This window comes from Zonotrichia leucophrys, chromosome 1A (assembly GCF_028769735.1).
Source record: "Zonotrichia leucophrys gambelii isolate GWCS_2022_RI chromosome 1A, RI_Zleu_2.0, whole genome shotgun sequence".
Lineage (NCBI taxonomy): Eukaryota > Metazoa > Chordata > Aves > Passeriformes > Passerellidae > Zonotrichia > Zonotrichia leucophrys.
This window is the reverse complement of record NC_088170.1, coordinates 23,932,160-23,947,455: the sequence shown is the minus strand read 5'-3', so window position 1 is coordinate 23,947,455 and position 15,296 is coordinate 23,932,160. Positions and strand designations below refer to the sequence as shown.

Sequence of the window (15,296 nt, the reverse complement as noted above, 5' to 3'; positions counted from 1 at the left end):
CATTTTAGCTCAGCTTTCGTTATGCTTTCCTTCAGAGAGTCTGTTAAGTCACAGAAATTTTTTATAATATGATTGTATGTGGATATTTAGCAGTTATAAAGTGACAATATAATATTTTGCACACTAAACACTGCAAAAAATGCATATGAAGCAAAGCAAAAATATATCTTAAAATAATTGTATGTAAGGAGACATACTGTCATTTTTACACAATCACCAGAAAACAAAGCCATCTGCATGTTCCTGAGTGTCAAACTGTAATATATTTAGCATAAAATAAACGTATTATTAACAAAAAGAATTCTTACTTTGTTGCCCGTATAAACTTGCCCCAAACTGAGACAGCTGACCTGATGTTGATGGTGATGCCAGCATCTAAAATGCAAGAAGAGTAAGAGGTTATTAAAGACAAAGATATTGTGCTATCTTGTTCTGGAAGTTGACAACACCATGTTACGCCAAGAAAACCAAAACAACCGAAAACTTGTTCAGAGTCATGAAAAATTTTAGAATCTCCCCAAAATATCTGCACAGTAACACCTGTAGCAGTATATTACACACCAATAAAAATGTGTGACTTTACCTGTAAAAACACACATTTTACTTGCAAAAAAGACCACAGAAGATCTAAAAGCTTTCAGGTTTTCTACCCATGCATCCAGAAGACCCATCGTTACAGAAAAAAGAAATACTCATTTACTTAAATCAGAGGTCTTTTTCCACTGCAAAACACGCCTCATACAACCATATCCTTTCCTGCTCAACAAAGGGTGCTTCATATTGTCATTCACAGTACGAATGGCTAGGTAGCAGCAGGTATACACAAACAGATATGAACTTCAGGTAAGATTCTAATTTTAAAATTATAATATATTGCCCTAAGAGCTGGCTTCATGCTTGTACACAGATATGAACAGGACTTACAAATGTCAGAAGCAATATTTCCTGCTCTACCATGCCCACTTTAGAGAAATCATGTACTACCGAGGAAGAAGGCAACTAATGTAGGCACTTGACACTACATTTCCAGCCTTTGTTCTGAGAGGAAAAGAATAAGCTGTTCTCCATGCTTCCAAAGAAATGTAAGGTTTTCATAACTTTGAGAAACAGGACATATACTTAAACACTTGGGAAAAAACCCCTTCGTAATCTTAAGGGAAGTTAAATATTGGAACATCCATTCCTGCTTTTGCTGATCAGCTGTTCACCAACACTAGGTACAGCTGACTGTCCCCCTGCAGCAAGAAGTTATTAGCTGACCTAATCCCTCCATCCACAACAGAACATATATTTCTACTTAATAACACAAGGGCAAATAGCTGCTTGTTTAGTGAATTAGTCTGGACTTGGACTAAATTTCAGGATGGTTTCAAGGAAAAAAATGTCTGGATTCTTAGACATAAGGCAACTTCAAGGGTTTTCAGCTTAAGAGTAAAGAATTCAAATCAAAATAACTTTACTGTGATAACAGCAAATTGCTTTGTTTATATCATCTAGGCAGATGTAAAATTCTAACAAATAAACTTATAAACCAAGTCTGCTAGTTGTCTATACCAGGGCCAAATCCAGATAGTAGAAATGAGAAAGAAGACAGGCAGGGTAAGTCACTAAGTATCAAAAGTAGCATTCATATCTGTAAGTCACAAAGTATTTATGGGGGTTTTTGTATATATACAGAAGACATGATAAAGGAAATTACAGCAGGCAATTACCATGGACCATCAGAAAATATATCAGAACCTAACTCAGCATACATTTTACACATATTGAGAACAAAGTGCAGGTATTTGACAGTAAGCAACTACAGGAACAACCATCCACACATACAAAGAAGTTTGAAATAAGCAAGACAAGCAGGATCTTTCTCAGTGAAGAAGTCACTGTGAACAAAAACCCACTTTGAGTAACACCCAGCAGCTTCAGCTCAGCATTCATATAACCAGGCTCACAGGTCATATCTGCATCAGCAAGTGATGCAGACAGAGGCAAATACATTTGTAAAAAAAAAAAAAAAAAAAAAAAAGTTGGTTCTGGGGGCCTACCAGCTGCTGTATGCTTTCTTAAACTAAACCACTTGATGCCATGGACTAGATGTCCATTAGTGAGTGGCACATGTCTAGTGCAGGGCTGCAGCATCTCTTCCAAACCATTTTCATTCAGAAGGAATAAAATTCACTCACACTTAATAATGCTTTACAACACGAACCAGAGAATGCTGAAGTAGGGACACTTGGGAGACAAGATTTCAAAAGCACACTTTCCCCACCACCCCAAACTAACAAACTGATATTCATTAAACACTGATAAAACAAGCTGACAAAGTAGTTTTTAAGAAAGACAAAGTGAAATGCTGAGGTTCAAAAAACAACATTCAAGTTTGACAAGTTGGAAAATCCTAGCAACATGTTGCAAGGTGTGAAAAATTGTTATTCTGTGGGAAAATTGAGAGGCAGAAAGTCATAAGACACCTTCTGAGACAATGATAAAGGCACATGAGTTAAAAAATAAAAGTCAACACACCAGACACTGAGCTAGAAACATCAATCCAAAAGTACTACCAGCTTTGGGACAGATAAGCAAAACAGTTAAGCCAAAAAGGAATATCCCATAAGCACAGCTGCTCAGGGAATTAAAAAATTGCTGTGGTGGCATATGATGTAATAAGCAGAACATGGTACTAACCTCAGCATAAAGTCTTTTATTTATAATGTTAACTTGGGGTAAAAACCCCAATAATTAGAAAACCCCTAAGAGGCAATAGATTACTTTAAAGAGAGAAAAAAGAATCCTCTTTTACAATGAGTACTACTTGATTTTCAAAATCCAATTAAAAGCAGCAGTAAATAATATTTATATTGAACATTGCTTATTAGAAAGAGGATTTTCTTTTGAAACATTGCAAAGTAGGTCACATCTATTGTGCCACTTTTACATGAAAAGCTAATTGCAAAATGACTTGTAGAGAAATCTTTATAGAAAATCATAATAAAGGCCAAGTGTTGAATTCAGTAAGTCTGATAATTTAATTTCATAACATACTTAGAACATCAAAGATAACAAACCTCAAGAAATAAAAAATCCAGTGGATCTGTTCCAGGCAAATTAAATGCAGCATTTCTCAAATCTTATGGACCAGAATATGCTGCATGGATATCTCATTTCATCTCTACTTTATTAAACATCTTTTTCTGTCATATCTAAGTAAGGATCAGTTTAAAATTGTCTTGGTTTTTTATTATTTCCATACAATTTAGATCAGCAACCAAAATTAAATTCAGCAAAACCTTAACCTCTATTACCAGAACCTAGACTTGCATTCAAAGCCTCTGAGTCACTCTTATAGTCTACTCAAGCTTGGTCCAGCAAAGATAATGAAGATTCAAGAGGAATGGTATTAGCAGTACTAAAAACATTTCTTCTGGCACTTTGCAATAATTATTTCATCTGACTTGCCACACATAATATATATATTATTATTATGCCACACAGAATATATAACAACTCTCCAAGAGCATACTGGCAACTGTGACTGGTAGTCACTTGAATTTCTTTTTGTCTACAATGGCCAAAAATCATAACCTTAATAAAAACCAAAGCAGACTAAGCCTCAAGGTGACTAAAGCCTCTTCCAGTTGCTAAGACCTATTAAGCTTTACCCAATTATGTTACAATCTTAGGGAAAAACCACTCAGAATAATATTTGCAACAACCTAGATCAGTTTGTAAGTGGTTAACAGACGCAAAACCCAGGATGGGATTTCTGCTTCTATTCCAAAGTTGTGTCACTGAACTAGGCAGATTTTTTTTTTCTATTAGCTTTCCCAATGTTGCTATTACAAGACAGAGGAGGCCTATGACTTGCCTCTCCCATGGGACAGGGGGACTACTGAGCAAAAAGACCTTGTGTAGCATGAAGGCTGCACTTTATTTTGCAGGATACAGGAAAGACCAACACTCAGTACTGGCAGGCCGATGACACTCAAGACATGGACATAATTTTACTCACGCATCTCAAACAGTGATTGCAATTTTGATTGTGGAAGATTATGCACCTAAACTCAAACCAACCGATGATCCAAATTGTCAATCCTGCCCAATTTTGCTCAACTGGTCCACACCAAGCACCAATAAGCTGCAAGGGGCTCTCAGACAATTCCCTACCCTTAGTGCTGAGAGATTTTTCTGTAACTACTTACATTACTCTTGACCAGTTTACTGCAGGAAATTCATCTAAGATTGTAAACAAATCTATAAAAAACCAGCACCAAGAAATGCTTAAATTTGCCAGAAGTGTGAAGAAAACACTGCACGTTACAAGCCTCTCGGGAGGGCGCAGAACACAGGAGCAGAGGGCGGTGGGAGGAGGCCCCGCAGCAGCGCTGGCTGAACGCGCTCCTGCCGCCCCCAAGCAAAGCCCCAGCTCAGCCTGGGGCAGCTGCCTGGGCCAGCACTGCCACGGCAGCACAGGTCAGCAGGGTGGCACCCAGAAAACTCAGAAAACAATTCTGTGAAGGCTGCTTCGTTACATAGTTATAGCCCAAAGCTATAACTTTCTTAAACATGAAGCAAGCCTAGCTAAAATATATTGATTAAGCACTACAAAGTCAACTCCTAGAAGCAAAATGTGTTAGAATAAGCAAGTTTGTGAGAAGTATCTGGCCTGATAAATGATGGGATTCTCACAGATGCAAACATCAGCATAATTTTGTATTTACACTACTTTATTTCTGGTATCTGCCATCTGTGCTGCACTAGTTATTAACAACTTCTGACCCACACAGCCTCGAAAGAAGTAAGTGTTATACTGACGTAAAAACCAGTAGTAAAACAAGTCAAGAAATTAACAGATAGAAATACTAGACTCTGGCAGTTTTTTAGTAGTGTTATTAGTCTTCCTCGTTACACCACCTTCTAATACAGCACTCACAACAGTCCCATATTACAAGACAGTATTTCCAAATCTCAATATCATAAAACAATGAAAACCTTGTATACATATATAAATACAGGTCATTATCTGCCAGTGAAAATTATTACTGATGTAAATAATTTTTGAAATATAAACTCAAATACAATACTGCAAAATAAATGAAAATTTATTCAGTCTTTCATATTTCATAATTTCTGATTGGTTGTGATCTTTTGCCTCCAGCAGCCCTTGGAGAGCACAAGGAGGTAGGACCACACTTCTGATGGCAGCAATATCTCAATATCTTAGAGACAAGATGTTACTTTTGCATGACAATGACATTATTACTGTGAGGTTAACATGGCTACCCAAGTAAAAACAAATTCTCCCTGTGCAGAGACATTAAATTGTCTGATAGTAAAGTTTATCACTGAGCCAAATGACTACTGAAAGCTCACTGAAAGATGCTATAAAAAAAGCCAAAGAAATTGAGAACTAGGACAACAAAGCAAATATTTTACACCAATTAAATAACCAGCTGCATACAAAAAAAACAAAACCAAAATGCCCACCACTGAGCTCATAAACCAGCAATATTACAAAACAGCATGTTCAATGAAATGAGTTATTGGGTAAGAAACCATAACCCTCCCCTTCTAGAAAATGCACATGATTTTATGCATGGAATTAATCTAGTTAAAGGCCTCATTTCAAAAGCTAGAGCTGACATATAAAAATTATTATACATTGTGAAGTGGAGATGCAGTAAAATAAAGCTTCTAGATGAAGCTAAGATGAAAATCAGGAAAGTATAGAACACCTACCACAGTCATTCAATTATTCTATAAAAAGCCTAAATACAAACAGAATGATAATGAAAATTATACTACAGTCATCAACAGTAAAATTAATTTCTTTGTGACATAATTCCAAATTGTAAAGGGATGTAAACTAACTTACATTTGGACATATTTTTCAGACACATATTTGCACACTGTGTGAAACAGTATAAAAACACACTTTTGTATCTAAGCAAAATTAATTTATGATGTATTGTCTTATTTGATAAATCCGTTCATGTGCAAATTCATCGGTGACACAGTAAAGGGTACATTTTGTATTTGAAACTTTTTGTTCTTTCAGCATACTGTATAACTTTCTTATGAAAATGCACACTCTAGGCAGAATGATGATAGGCTCTGAAAGAGAACTGCATTAAAACACAAAGCTCCTGAAATTGTTACTAATCTCATTCCCTGCCAATCCTTCCAAGTATTTTTCCACTTTTGCCACTATCAATTGCATTGCAATTTCCATACATTTAAAGTTTGTTTCCAATAGGGTTTTCATTTGTTTGCTCTTGGTTTTTTTTCCTTTTGTTGGTTGTTAGGGTGTTTTGTTTTTTTTAAAAACATTATTGTGTACTCAGTAATACATGCAAGGAATGTTTAATCACTCTTCTGAAAGGTGAAAAGTAACTCTTATTGCTTTGTAGCTCAAACTTCAAAGAGTGAAGCCTAAGTCATATGTTTCACAAAGCAAGCAGGGCAAACCAACTCACTATTCAGACAAATCTACAAGAATGCTTACATGCAAAGTAACGCATGTGAAAATATTCATTTGCCATTTATAATTAAGACATTAATCTATTTATTTCTCAAAATAAACTTGAGGGTTTTTTCTCCCTCCACAAATGGATCTTAACTATTCAGACAATTACAAGTTAGGCTAATGTACAGTATCTCTATTCAGCCAAGCAGCATCAGTGTGAATGCTACAACTGCTCCTGACACAAGGGGGTTTCATGGGAATTCTTAAATACATACAAGTCCATATGAAGCATCTGATGTAAAATTATGACTAAGGCAAGAAAGATACCTTAGGAAACATGATACCATAGGTTCCTCAGAATCCTGAAATAATAGCGTTAAAAAGTCAGCAATTCATCTGGATCAATGAGGTTCAGCAGCCTTAAAGTCAAAGCTGTCTCCAGAAAACTGACTAAACACTTACACACTTAGTTTCCAAAACTTAGCAAGATTCTGGATCTCAATCATAATGGCAAGCTAAACCTTCAGGGTTTTCTCTCTTGTAAAAGTACCACCTCCTTGTAAGGCCAAGTATTTCAAAACACAGTAAAAGTAAAGGTTCTATGAGTTTAATAGAATCACAGTAAGAGGCCTTTGACCACCCTTTGTTGTATCAGCATCACTGAAATCTGCCTTCATGCAACTGTCTCATGACAGAGGAACCCCTGAATTTCATCCACCACATACATGCTTCAGCTCAAGATGGAAGAAACCTCTGGAAAGCAGGCTCCCAGAATCAACAACCCATTTTTCTGTACACAATACCCAAATCTGGAGACTTCCTAGTGCTAGGGAGTTACACAAACAATTGCAATGAGACAAATCTAATCTTCAAGCTAAATCTCACCTGCTACAATTAAAAACACAAATCAGAAGTATTTACTACCTATATATACTACCTATTTACTACCTACTACCTATTTACTACCTACTATCTGTTGAGCAACTGGAAAAGAAAATGAACAGTGAAGGTCTGGGCCAAGATTTGAAAAAAATATTAATTGAAAAAAATCTCCTAGGTTTTCTCATTGGGTAGACCTTCATTAAAATGCATGTGTGTCTACTGTCACATTTATGGCTACAAAACAACAGAAGGTGACCTTATCTCACACTCTCAAGTACACATTTTCAGTAGGTTGGGCTAAATTGGTCAAACCTTGTAGAACCCTTCTTACATTCTCATACATGAGAAATCAAAGAAGTTCAGACTGAATTGGTCCAATCTTTTCTCAAAGCTCATCTGCATTTTTGTTTTGTTCATTTAACAACTGTAGTTTCAGAAATACATGAACCATGAGTTACCAATTTCTACCGTCTCTCTATTCAAATAAAAATACATGTATCCATGTCCTGAAAATTATTTTGCTGAGTGCACAGCCAGCTCAATTAAGTTTGTGAAATTAGCAACAAGTAAGCTCTGCAATTGTTTTGCAGGTGCCCAGTGCATCATCTTATCAATTTATATTAAAAGGATCCCACTTGCCAGCAAAAAGTTACGCTATTTTCTTAACCTGTTCTTTGTTCTGTAAGTACTGTAAAACACCTAATTTATTTCCCAAAGGATTATTAACCTGCTTATAATTCACTGACCAAGTGCAGAAAGATACAGAGCATTCATGCATATACTCTGTTTCTCTCCCCTACTTAGCTCAGCAAGCATGTGATGATTCAAGTCAAACCAACTTATTCAGTAAAAAAAAAAGCCTAAGATGGCTTGAACAAGATGTAATCTCATCTAAGGAAGCATAATTGTGGGCCTAAAATAACTTATCCAATCAGTATCTGCATGATCTTGGAAGCACTTGTGTATGTGAGTAACAGGCAACTTTTGCATTTCAACTACCATATTAGTCCTGTTTATTTACAACTGCTTCCTCTAGTGAAACAATAGGTAAATTAAAAGAAAACTTTTATCTCTTAGCTACACTGAGGCTGAAATAAAAGTAACGTGTCCAAAATTATTTGCTGCTAGTTCTTTCCCCATGTCAAAAATATTTGAAATTTAGGACAGGATTTAGCTTGACTTTACTGTAAAAATAAAGTGAAAAGTAAGTTTTGAAGTTTATACAAAGGCTTGCAGTAATAGCCTTTATTCTAAATTTTAGGAGGATTTCACCATTCCCTATGTTCCCCCATTCCTATACTCCCCAGCTTTGAGTACACATACACACAAGCAGCAACAGTTCCTAGGAAAGCAGCAACTTTCAAGATCAGAATCACTAAAATTTCAACAAAATGAAAACAAGAAATACCTAGCTATATCCAGTATAAGGGCAAATATTAAACAAAGTTTAGCCCTTGCTGAAAAACAGAATTTAGTGAGTCCATTCACAGAAGCTTCCACCAAAACCATTCTATTTCAGTTGGAAGAACTCTAGAAAATAAATGAAGTATAAATTAAGGACTCTGCATTCATATCTATATATCATACACTGGAGAGAAGAAAATTACATTTCAGTATTTTTATAGGTCAGTTGCAAATGCCTACCACATTAATTGTATCTGCTTTCAGTAAAGATATAGATGGAGCTGAAGTTGAAAAAGGAAGAATAACTTAAACTGCAGTAAAATTGCACCTTGTTTAGATAATATAAGAGTAATTTGCTTCTTTCCCCTATATGTCTTCTGCCTTTATTTTATTACTCTAGTAGATGCGAAGACAGAAAGATTCAAAGTGCTTCAAGATCTAGAACACTGGAATTTTCCCCCAGGTGTTCATAAAACTGGATCTAGGTTTTGAACATTAGTCTTTATTAGCTTACTTGGAAAAACTTCTGAGCAATTTTATTTTAGCCTGTCAATACAGAGTCAATATATTTATTTTACTTTCATATACAACATTTTTAGCTGAATTCTAGTTGAAAGACTATTTGAAAACATGGTTATTTTCAAGAGGCAAAGGTTTACAAAGCTGCGCAAGAAGTTGGAAACTTAAGAGAATGTAACAACCTTTCCAACCCTCCTGATCTACTGTGAGCCAAGTGAAAGAGCAAATGGAACATGTAATACACAGTATGCATTTAGCTATACCTGACTGATAAAAGGTGCACAGTCAATATTATTGCTATAAATTTATTTTTATAAATTTATAAAGAAGTCAGAATAGCATACAACAGTTTAAAATTTCATAAGCATAAACTCAGAAAGTTGTAATGGTCAACAGTTAAGCTACAGGACTTGGGGAACCTTAAAATAATTTAGATATAAAATTTTAAAAAGTTTTTGCAAATACACTCTTCTATTTCCTGTTGGAATGACATCATTCTTCTGCCAACTACAGGCTTCTAGGCCCCATTTTGGCCACTTCTCCCACAGGCCTTCAAGATTTCTCATTTGTCATTCCTGGTGTATGGAACACCCACCTTCTTCCTCTGGAAGTGCCATTCTAAGATCCACTTCTGCAACTCTACCTACAGAAAAAGTAGGCAACTAAAACATTCATTCACTGTGTCAACGATGTGCCAAGCCATCAGCTTTCACTGTGTGTGCTGTGCAGCATAGCATTTATCTCACTTTATCTTTCTTACTACACCATAATGATTTCACCCTCAGTGCATCAAATCTAAAAGTAGGGATTTCATGTACCAAAATCACTTTGGAAAAATTCTCTCTATGGTTTTTGAGTGCTAGCTGCACCTCTCGGTGACCACAGAAAGGATGTAATTCCACATTATAAATATTCCACTGTGCCTATGTGCATCTGTGGTACATGTACATGTGTAATCAACACAGAGAAAAGAGCAGCCCGTTTTGTTTACACTGTACTACATTTTCATCCTTTGCTGGGTCTTATCAATTTGTGAAACTGAATTGGAAAGCTGCATTTATGCTTTTTTTTTAATTTCATTTTGTCTGAAAAAGCCTTCTACTCGCTAAACCTATTTCCTTCTCTTTGAAAATTTAAATTAAAATTCAGCTAAGAGTCTGTAGGAAATGCTTCTGTTTACACAGGCCAAGGTCTATCAAGACTATGGTCACAACTGCTATTAACCATATCTCTAGACAGTCTTGGAGGCAGACTTGAAGCATTTTCACCTTCTTAAAAATTTGAATGGAATTGGTTTTTTTTAAATTAGGAAGCATGTGTTGCCTACACATATCAAATACAAACCTACCATGAGACTATATTACTGACCTGCAGGTGACATAAACTTCAAGCCACACTTTCAAGTTCTCCATGTATTTCTTCATGCTACTCCATGTAAAAGTGACATACTTTACTGCCTAATATATTTATCTTTGGTAAGTAGCAGCAGAGCTTCACTAATGTCAATGCAGTTCTAACATACAATTTAACACTAATGAGTGGAAAAAATGTTTAGGAATTGCTACTTTTGTAACTGTGCAGCATTCCAAATAGGAGAAATACCTAACTTAGATTACTTCAGTAAACAAATTGCCCAAAGCATTTTCATCAGAAACTAAAAATGGCTGAAGATGTAAAACGCAAAACCACAACAAAAAACCTGAAGACCCTGCACAGAAGCACAAGATGTAATCAATAACTCAATGTAAGTTACAAACACAATGCTTCAAGATGAAAAATAAAACCCACAAAACAACATTGGCAAGTATATGGCTGAAGCTTACGTGAATAAATTCACTGAAATTAAAGCACTTGCTGCTGGAAATGTACAGCTTAAAGCTAAATGAAGATCTTCCTCACATACATTTCACATATTGAAACTATCTCAGTACTGAAAGGAGAAAAATAAGCTTATTCAACTTACATCTTTTTCTGACCGATGTGGGAACATCGATGATTGGCTGTAGTACATGTTCTCATCATGGTAGTCACCATCAACCCCCTCTACAAACTTCTTCCTTGAAGCACCAAACATGCTGTTTGTCACCTAAAGAAGAAGAAAATGTATTATACACCATATATTATCTGGTTTGTTACATAGTTGGTATATATTTTAAATATATATCTATAGAAGGATGGTTAAAACCCATTTCTAAATACCTGAAAATTCCTCTTAAAAATACTTTCCATATATTGCCAGTGTAGTGGTGCTTTTAAGAGGGATTTTCATGTGACAAACTCATATTCCAGAAACAACTGGGGTGGGGAAAGGGGACATTTTCATTTTTTGGAAGGGTGTTGTTACGTTTATTTTACACTCAAGCTTACTTAAAATACATGTCAGAAAATAAAAGAGCAAACTTCCTTAGTTTTCCTCTCCTCAGGTAAACATTCAGCCTAAAAGGAAATAATTAAGAATATTCTTTAGAACTCAGTCACCTTAAAAGAAATAGCAAAAATAAAAGAGAGAAGAAAAAAGAAAGATCTGTGAAATCTTCCATATCTCATCACCAGAAAACCAGCTTTCAACTTGACCCCACTCGGATACATGATAACTAAGAGAAGGCTGAGCTTAACCACACAACAACTTCATCCCAGACTGGCAAAGTTACTGCAGACAGCCCACAAAAGCCCACTAGGTTTTATCTTACCCTTACTCCCAGGATCGCACACACACACAGTGCTGCTAAGTCAGGAAATGGAAGCCAGAGAAACAGCAGCCACACAGCTGGTCACAGAATCCTAATTCATTAGCAAATTCAATCCTGCAGCAAGGTCACACAATGTCACTGAAGCATCTCCTGCACACAGTGTGTTCGTCTCTACCTCTCATTTGATCACCTGACTATGGAGCTCTGGCCCAGCACAGCGTGCTAACCAAGCCCTGTTTTAACCACCCAGGTTAATGCTCAACCAGCCAAGTGGCAATGCAGGTCAGCACAGAGCAACTTCCCAGCTTCTTGTACCATATGGGGAGACTGGAGAGAGTGCAATGCAACAGGGTGATAATCAACCCTGAGCTACTGCCCTAAGGAACTTATCTTCACAAGGATCTTTAGCATCTCGAAAGGTAAGGAAGCTAAGGTAGAGTCCACTTATGAAATGCTCTGAACCTTAAAATTTACTATCTTCACTACAGCATTAGACAAACTTAAAAACACAGGATTTCAAACTTCTTTAAAAAAAAAAAAATCAGTCAGTCTGCATTACCTTAGGCTCATGCTTGAAACTGAAATTTCAAAATATTTATTTTGGTTGGCTTCAAGAAGAGTTACTTTCAGCCAGAAATCCTCTTGACAGAAATCCCTGCTGACACAAAATTACTGTGATATTCCTCACAGTATGGCTTATTCAAATTTCACCTTTACTGATGAAGATTTCCAAGCTGTATTTAAATAACATGGCTGTTCCTAGACTGGTAACAATTAAGGCCCATGGTTTCAAAGTCATAGTACTTTTGATTAACAGTAGTCAACACCTGGGATGCATTTAATACAGCTATATTCCACGGAATGATCTCAAAACATTTAGCTAAGCAAGAGTCTACTGCACTACTCCTACAAGAGGATTTCAGATATTCAGACTACTGATATTCCACAACAAATGTAAAATCTGTTACAAATATATGAAGAATGGCATGTAAAGATACTACATACCTTCCCCAGATGAAACTTGTCTTTTATGTTTTTTACAAAATATGTGTAAATATAAGGTCCCCAAGTGCTAGAATGCAATCAGCTGACTTTCACACTTATAGTGAAGCTTTCATTACACTGTAAGCATATCCCACTGTGTTAATCCCCTTACAATGCAATTATCACCTACCAGATGGGATGGAGCATTTAACAGGCTAAGGGGATTATCTTGTCCTTTGCTCTGCCTGAGTAAAGTGCAGAGAGATGAGCAGTTGCCTTTAACTGCAGTAAAAAGGATAGTGAAATGCTTTGGCAAAGCTATCTTCAGCAATAGAGAAGCTGGAGTCTCACCCAACCTACCGCTCCTGAGAAGCAGAAAAGCAGCTTTACACAAGTCCCAAAGAATTCTTTGGTACTCCTTTAACAATACCTGGGATAAGTAAAGGATTATTTTTTTGTCACATAACCTTCTCTTGTGATACATCATCAGAATAACAACTGAATTGCGATAGAAAGCAAGTCCCTGATGCATATGTGGTACTGTACTAAAGTAATAAGAAACCCTGAGCTACAATACAGGAGCTATATAAGGGGAAAAAACTATTGTCTTTGACCCAGCAGATTTTGATCTTATTTCTTCAAAGGTTTACACGTGGCTGGCTACATATGTACTATAAAGATCTCTAAGTCAGTGGGTCAGACCTCTCAAAATATGTCTATAGCTGCTCCAAGAAAGTATGTCCAAATGTAGTCTTTGTACTGAAAGGCTGAAAAATATTTTAAATTCCCCACTAAATTAAAACTTTCTAAAATATTATTTTCTATACTGAAAAATCATAAATGACAGTGGCCCAAAAAACTAATCAAGACTATTCCCTGAAGACTGATGAAGTACAATGGTACTAATATGGAGTCTGACAAGGGCATGCTTATAAAGATAGAAAATGAAGAAAACTTCTAATAATTAGATAAATATTTTTTTTTATTGGAAATCCATATTTCTACATGACATTTAACAGAACTGTGCTGATGAACTCCAGAGAAAACACAGCAGGCTGCAGCTGTAGGGGAAGAGTTCAGGAAGGCTGAGGAGCCTGCAGTGCTCCTGTCTGCTACCCAGCTGCATCACTGCACCCAAGTATCCTGAAAACCTTTGAAGACTTTTTGCTGACACTTCCTCACAACAGCGTTTTTGTATGTGATTTTGTGTTGTTCAAAGCTGCCAAGCGAAGCAGTCGCATGCAGTGTTCAAGCTGTCCAAACTGCCACTGAGGGAAGTGGTGCAGGCAGTGGAGGGCATCCTGGCAAGCACCTAAAGGATTCATGGTAGGCACTCCTAACATGATTCCACTGCACTAGAAAGAGCTGTCTCCTGTTCTTAGGGTGAACCACGGCACAGAGAAATGTGGCGGTACAATTCACAACACTATCCAGCCCTGTCACAAAACTAACAGCACAGTAGCATGAGGCAAGCTGCTAAAAACCAGAAACAGAAAGAGCAGGAACTGGGATTAGAGACTTGAGCTGCAGCTGGTGTAGCCAGGTTGGTTACTTTGTGCTCATTCTGAAGCTAAAACCAGCAGCCAATTTACCTACTTCCCAATAGTCACTGGTGACAGTGAACGGCTGGCAGACTTCTGAATCAGAGCACTTATGCCCATGCATACTTTTATATTACAGCAGGTTTATGCAATGACAGTGTCATACTGTTGCCAGGTTAGCAGCAGGCACCTTCCAATGCATGGTAACTTATTCCAGGATTCACTAACACGCTCATTAGTCACTCATGCTACAAGCATATGCAGAGATATTGGAAAAACACTGTTGTGGTACTCTTTGTAAGAAGGTGTGAGAATAACTGGGTCTATGCCAAATGCAGACAGATCTGCAGATGGAACTTAGTTGCTTATTTCCTAGGACAAGAAGCCACCGAGAAACCTCACACACAGACTGACAGATCGCTGCCCAATCAGCTATGAAAGTAAATACAGCAGAGTTCATGAAGCCCTTACAAATAGATCTTAAACCCTTTGGAAACTAAGAGTGACCTGAGGTTTTCGACCTTCAGGTACAGGGTCTAAATTGGTGAGGTGAAGAGAGGTAGAAATCAGCCCTTATATTTCAGTTCCTCTTTCATATATACCCATATACACACGCCAACACAATCTCACAGAAGTGGTATGCCAACTGCATGACAATTTTATTACACACAGAATTCTTGTCTCTCAGACTAATGTCATGATTCCCCTCTCCCAATCCTCTAAGTACTTTCTTTTCTACTGTGGGAACTCAGTTCTCGGCTGCACAAGACACACTGGCAGTGTAACATTAAAAATGTAGAAACGGTGCACTTAGGT

General features: G+C 36.8%; 1 protein-coding gene across 8 annotated transcripts in view; it reads right to left on the bottom strand.

The window, feature by feature from the left end:
- The window catches only part of CNOT2 (CCR4-NOT transcription complex subunit 2), an 84,756-nt gene that overhangs the window by 23,756 nt on the left and 45,704 nt on the right, over window positions 1-15,296 (bottom strand). For 4 of the 8 annotated variants that reach the window (XM_064701931.1, XM_064701932.1, XM_064701933.1 and 1 more), the window contains exons 2-4: window positions 11,229-11,351; window positions 9,861-9,908; window positions 309-375 (exon numbers count right to left, since the gene is read on the bottom strand). In XM_064701931.1, the coding sequence (XP_064558001.1) occupies window positions 309-375; window positions 9,861-9,908; window positions 11,229-11,339 (226 nt within the window). In that variant the 5' untranslated portion in view covers window positions 11,340-11,351. The remainder of the gene's footprint in view (window positions 1-308; window positions 376-9,860; window positions 9,909-11,228; window positions 11,352-15,296) is intronic. The other 4 variants (XM_064701935.1, XM_064701937.1, XM_064701936.1 and 1 more) reach the window with 1 other exon arrangement.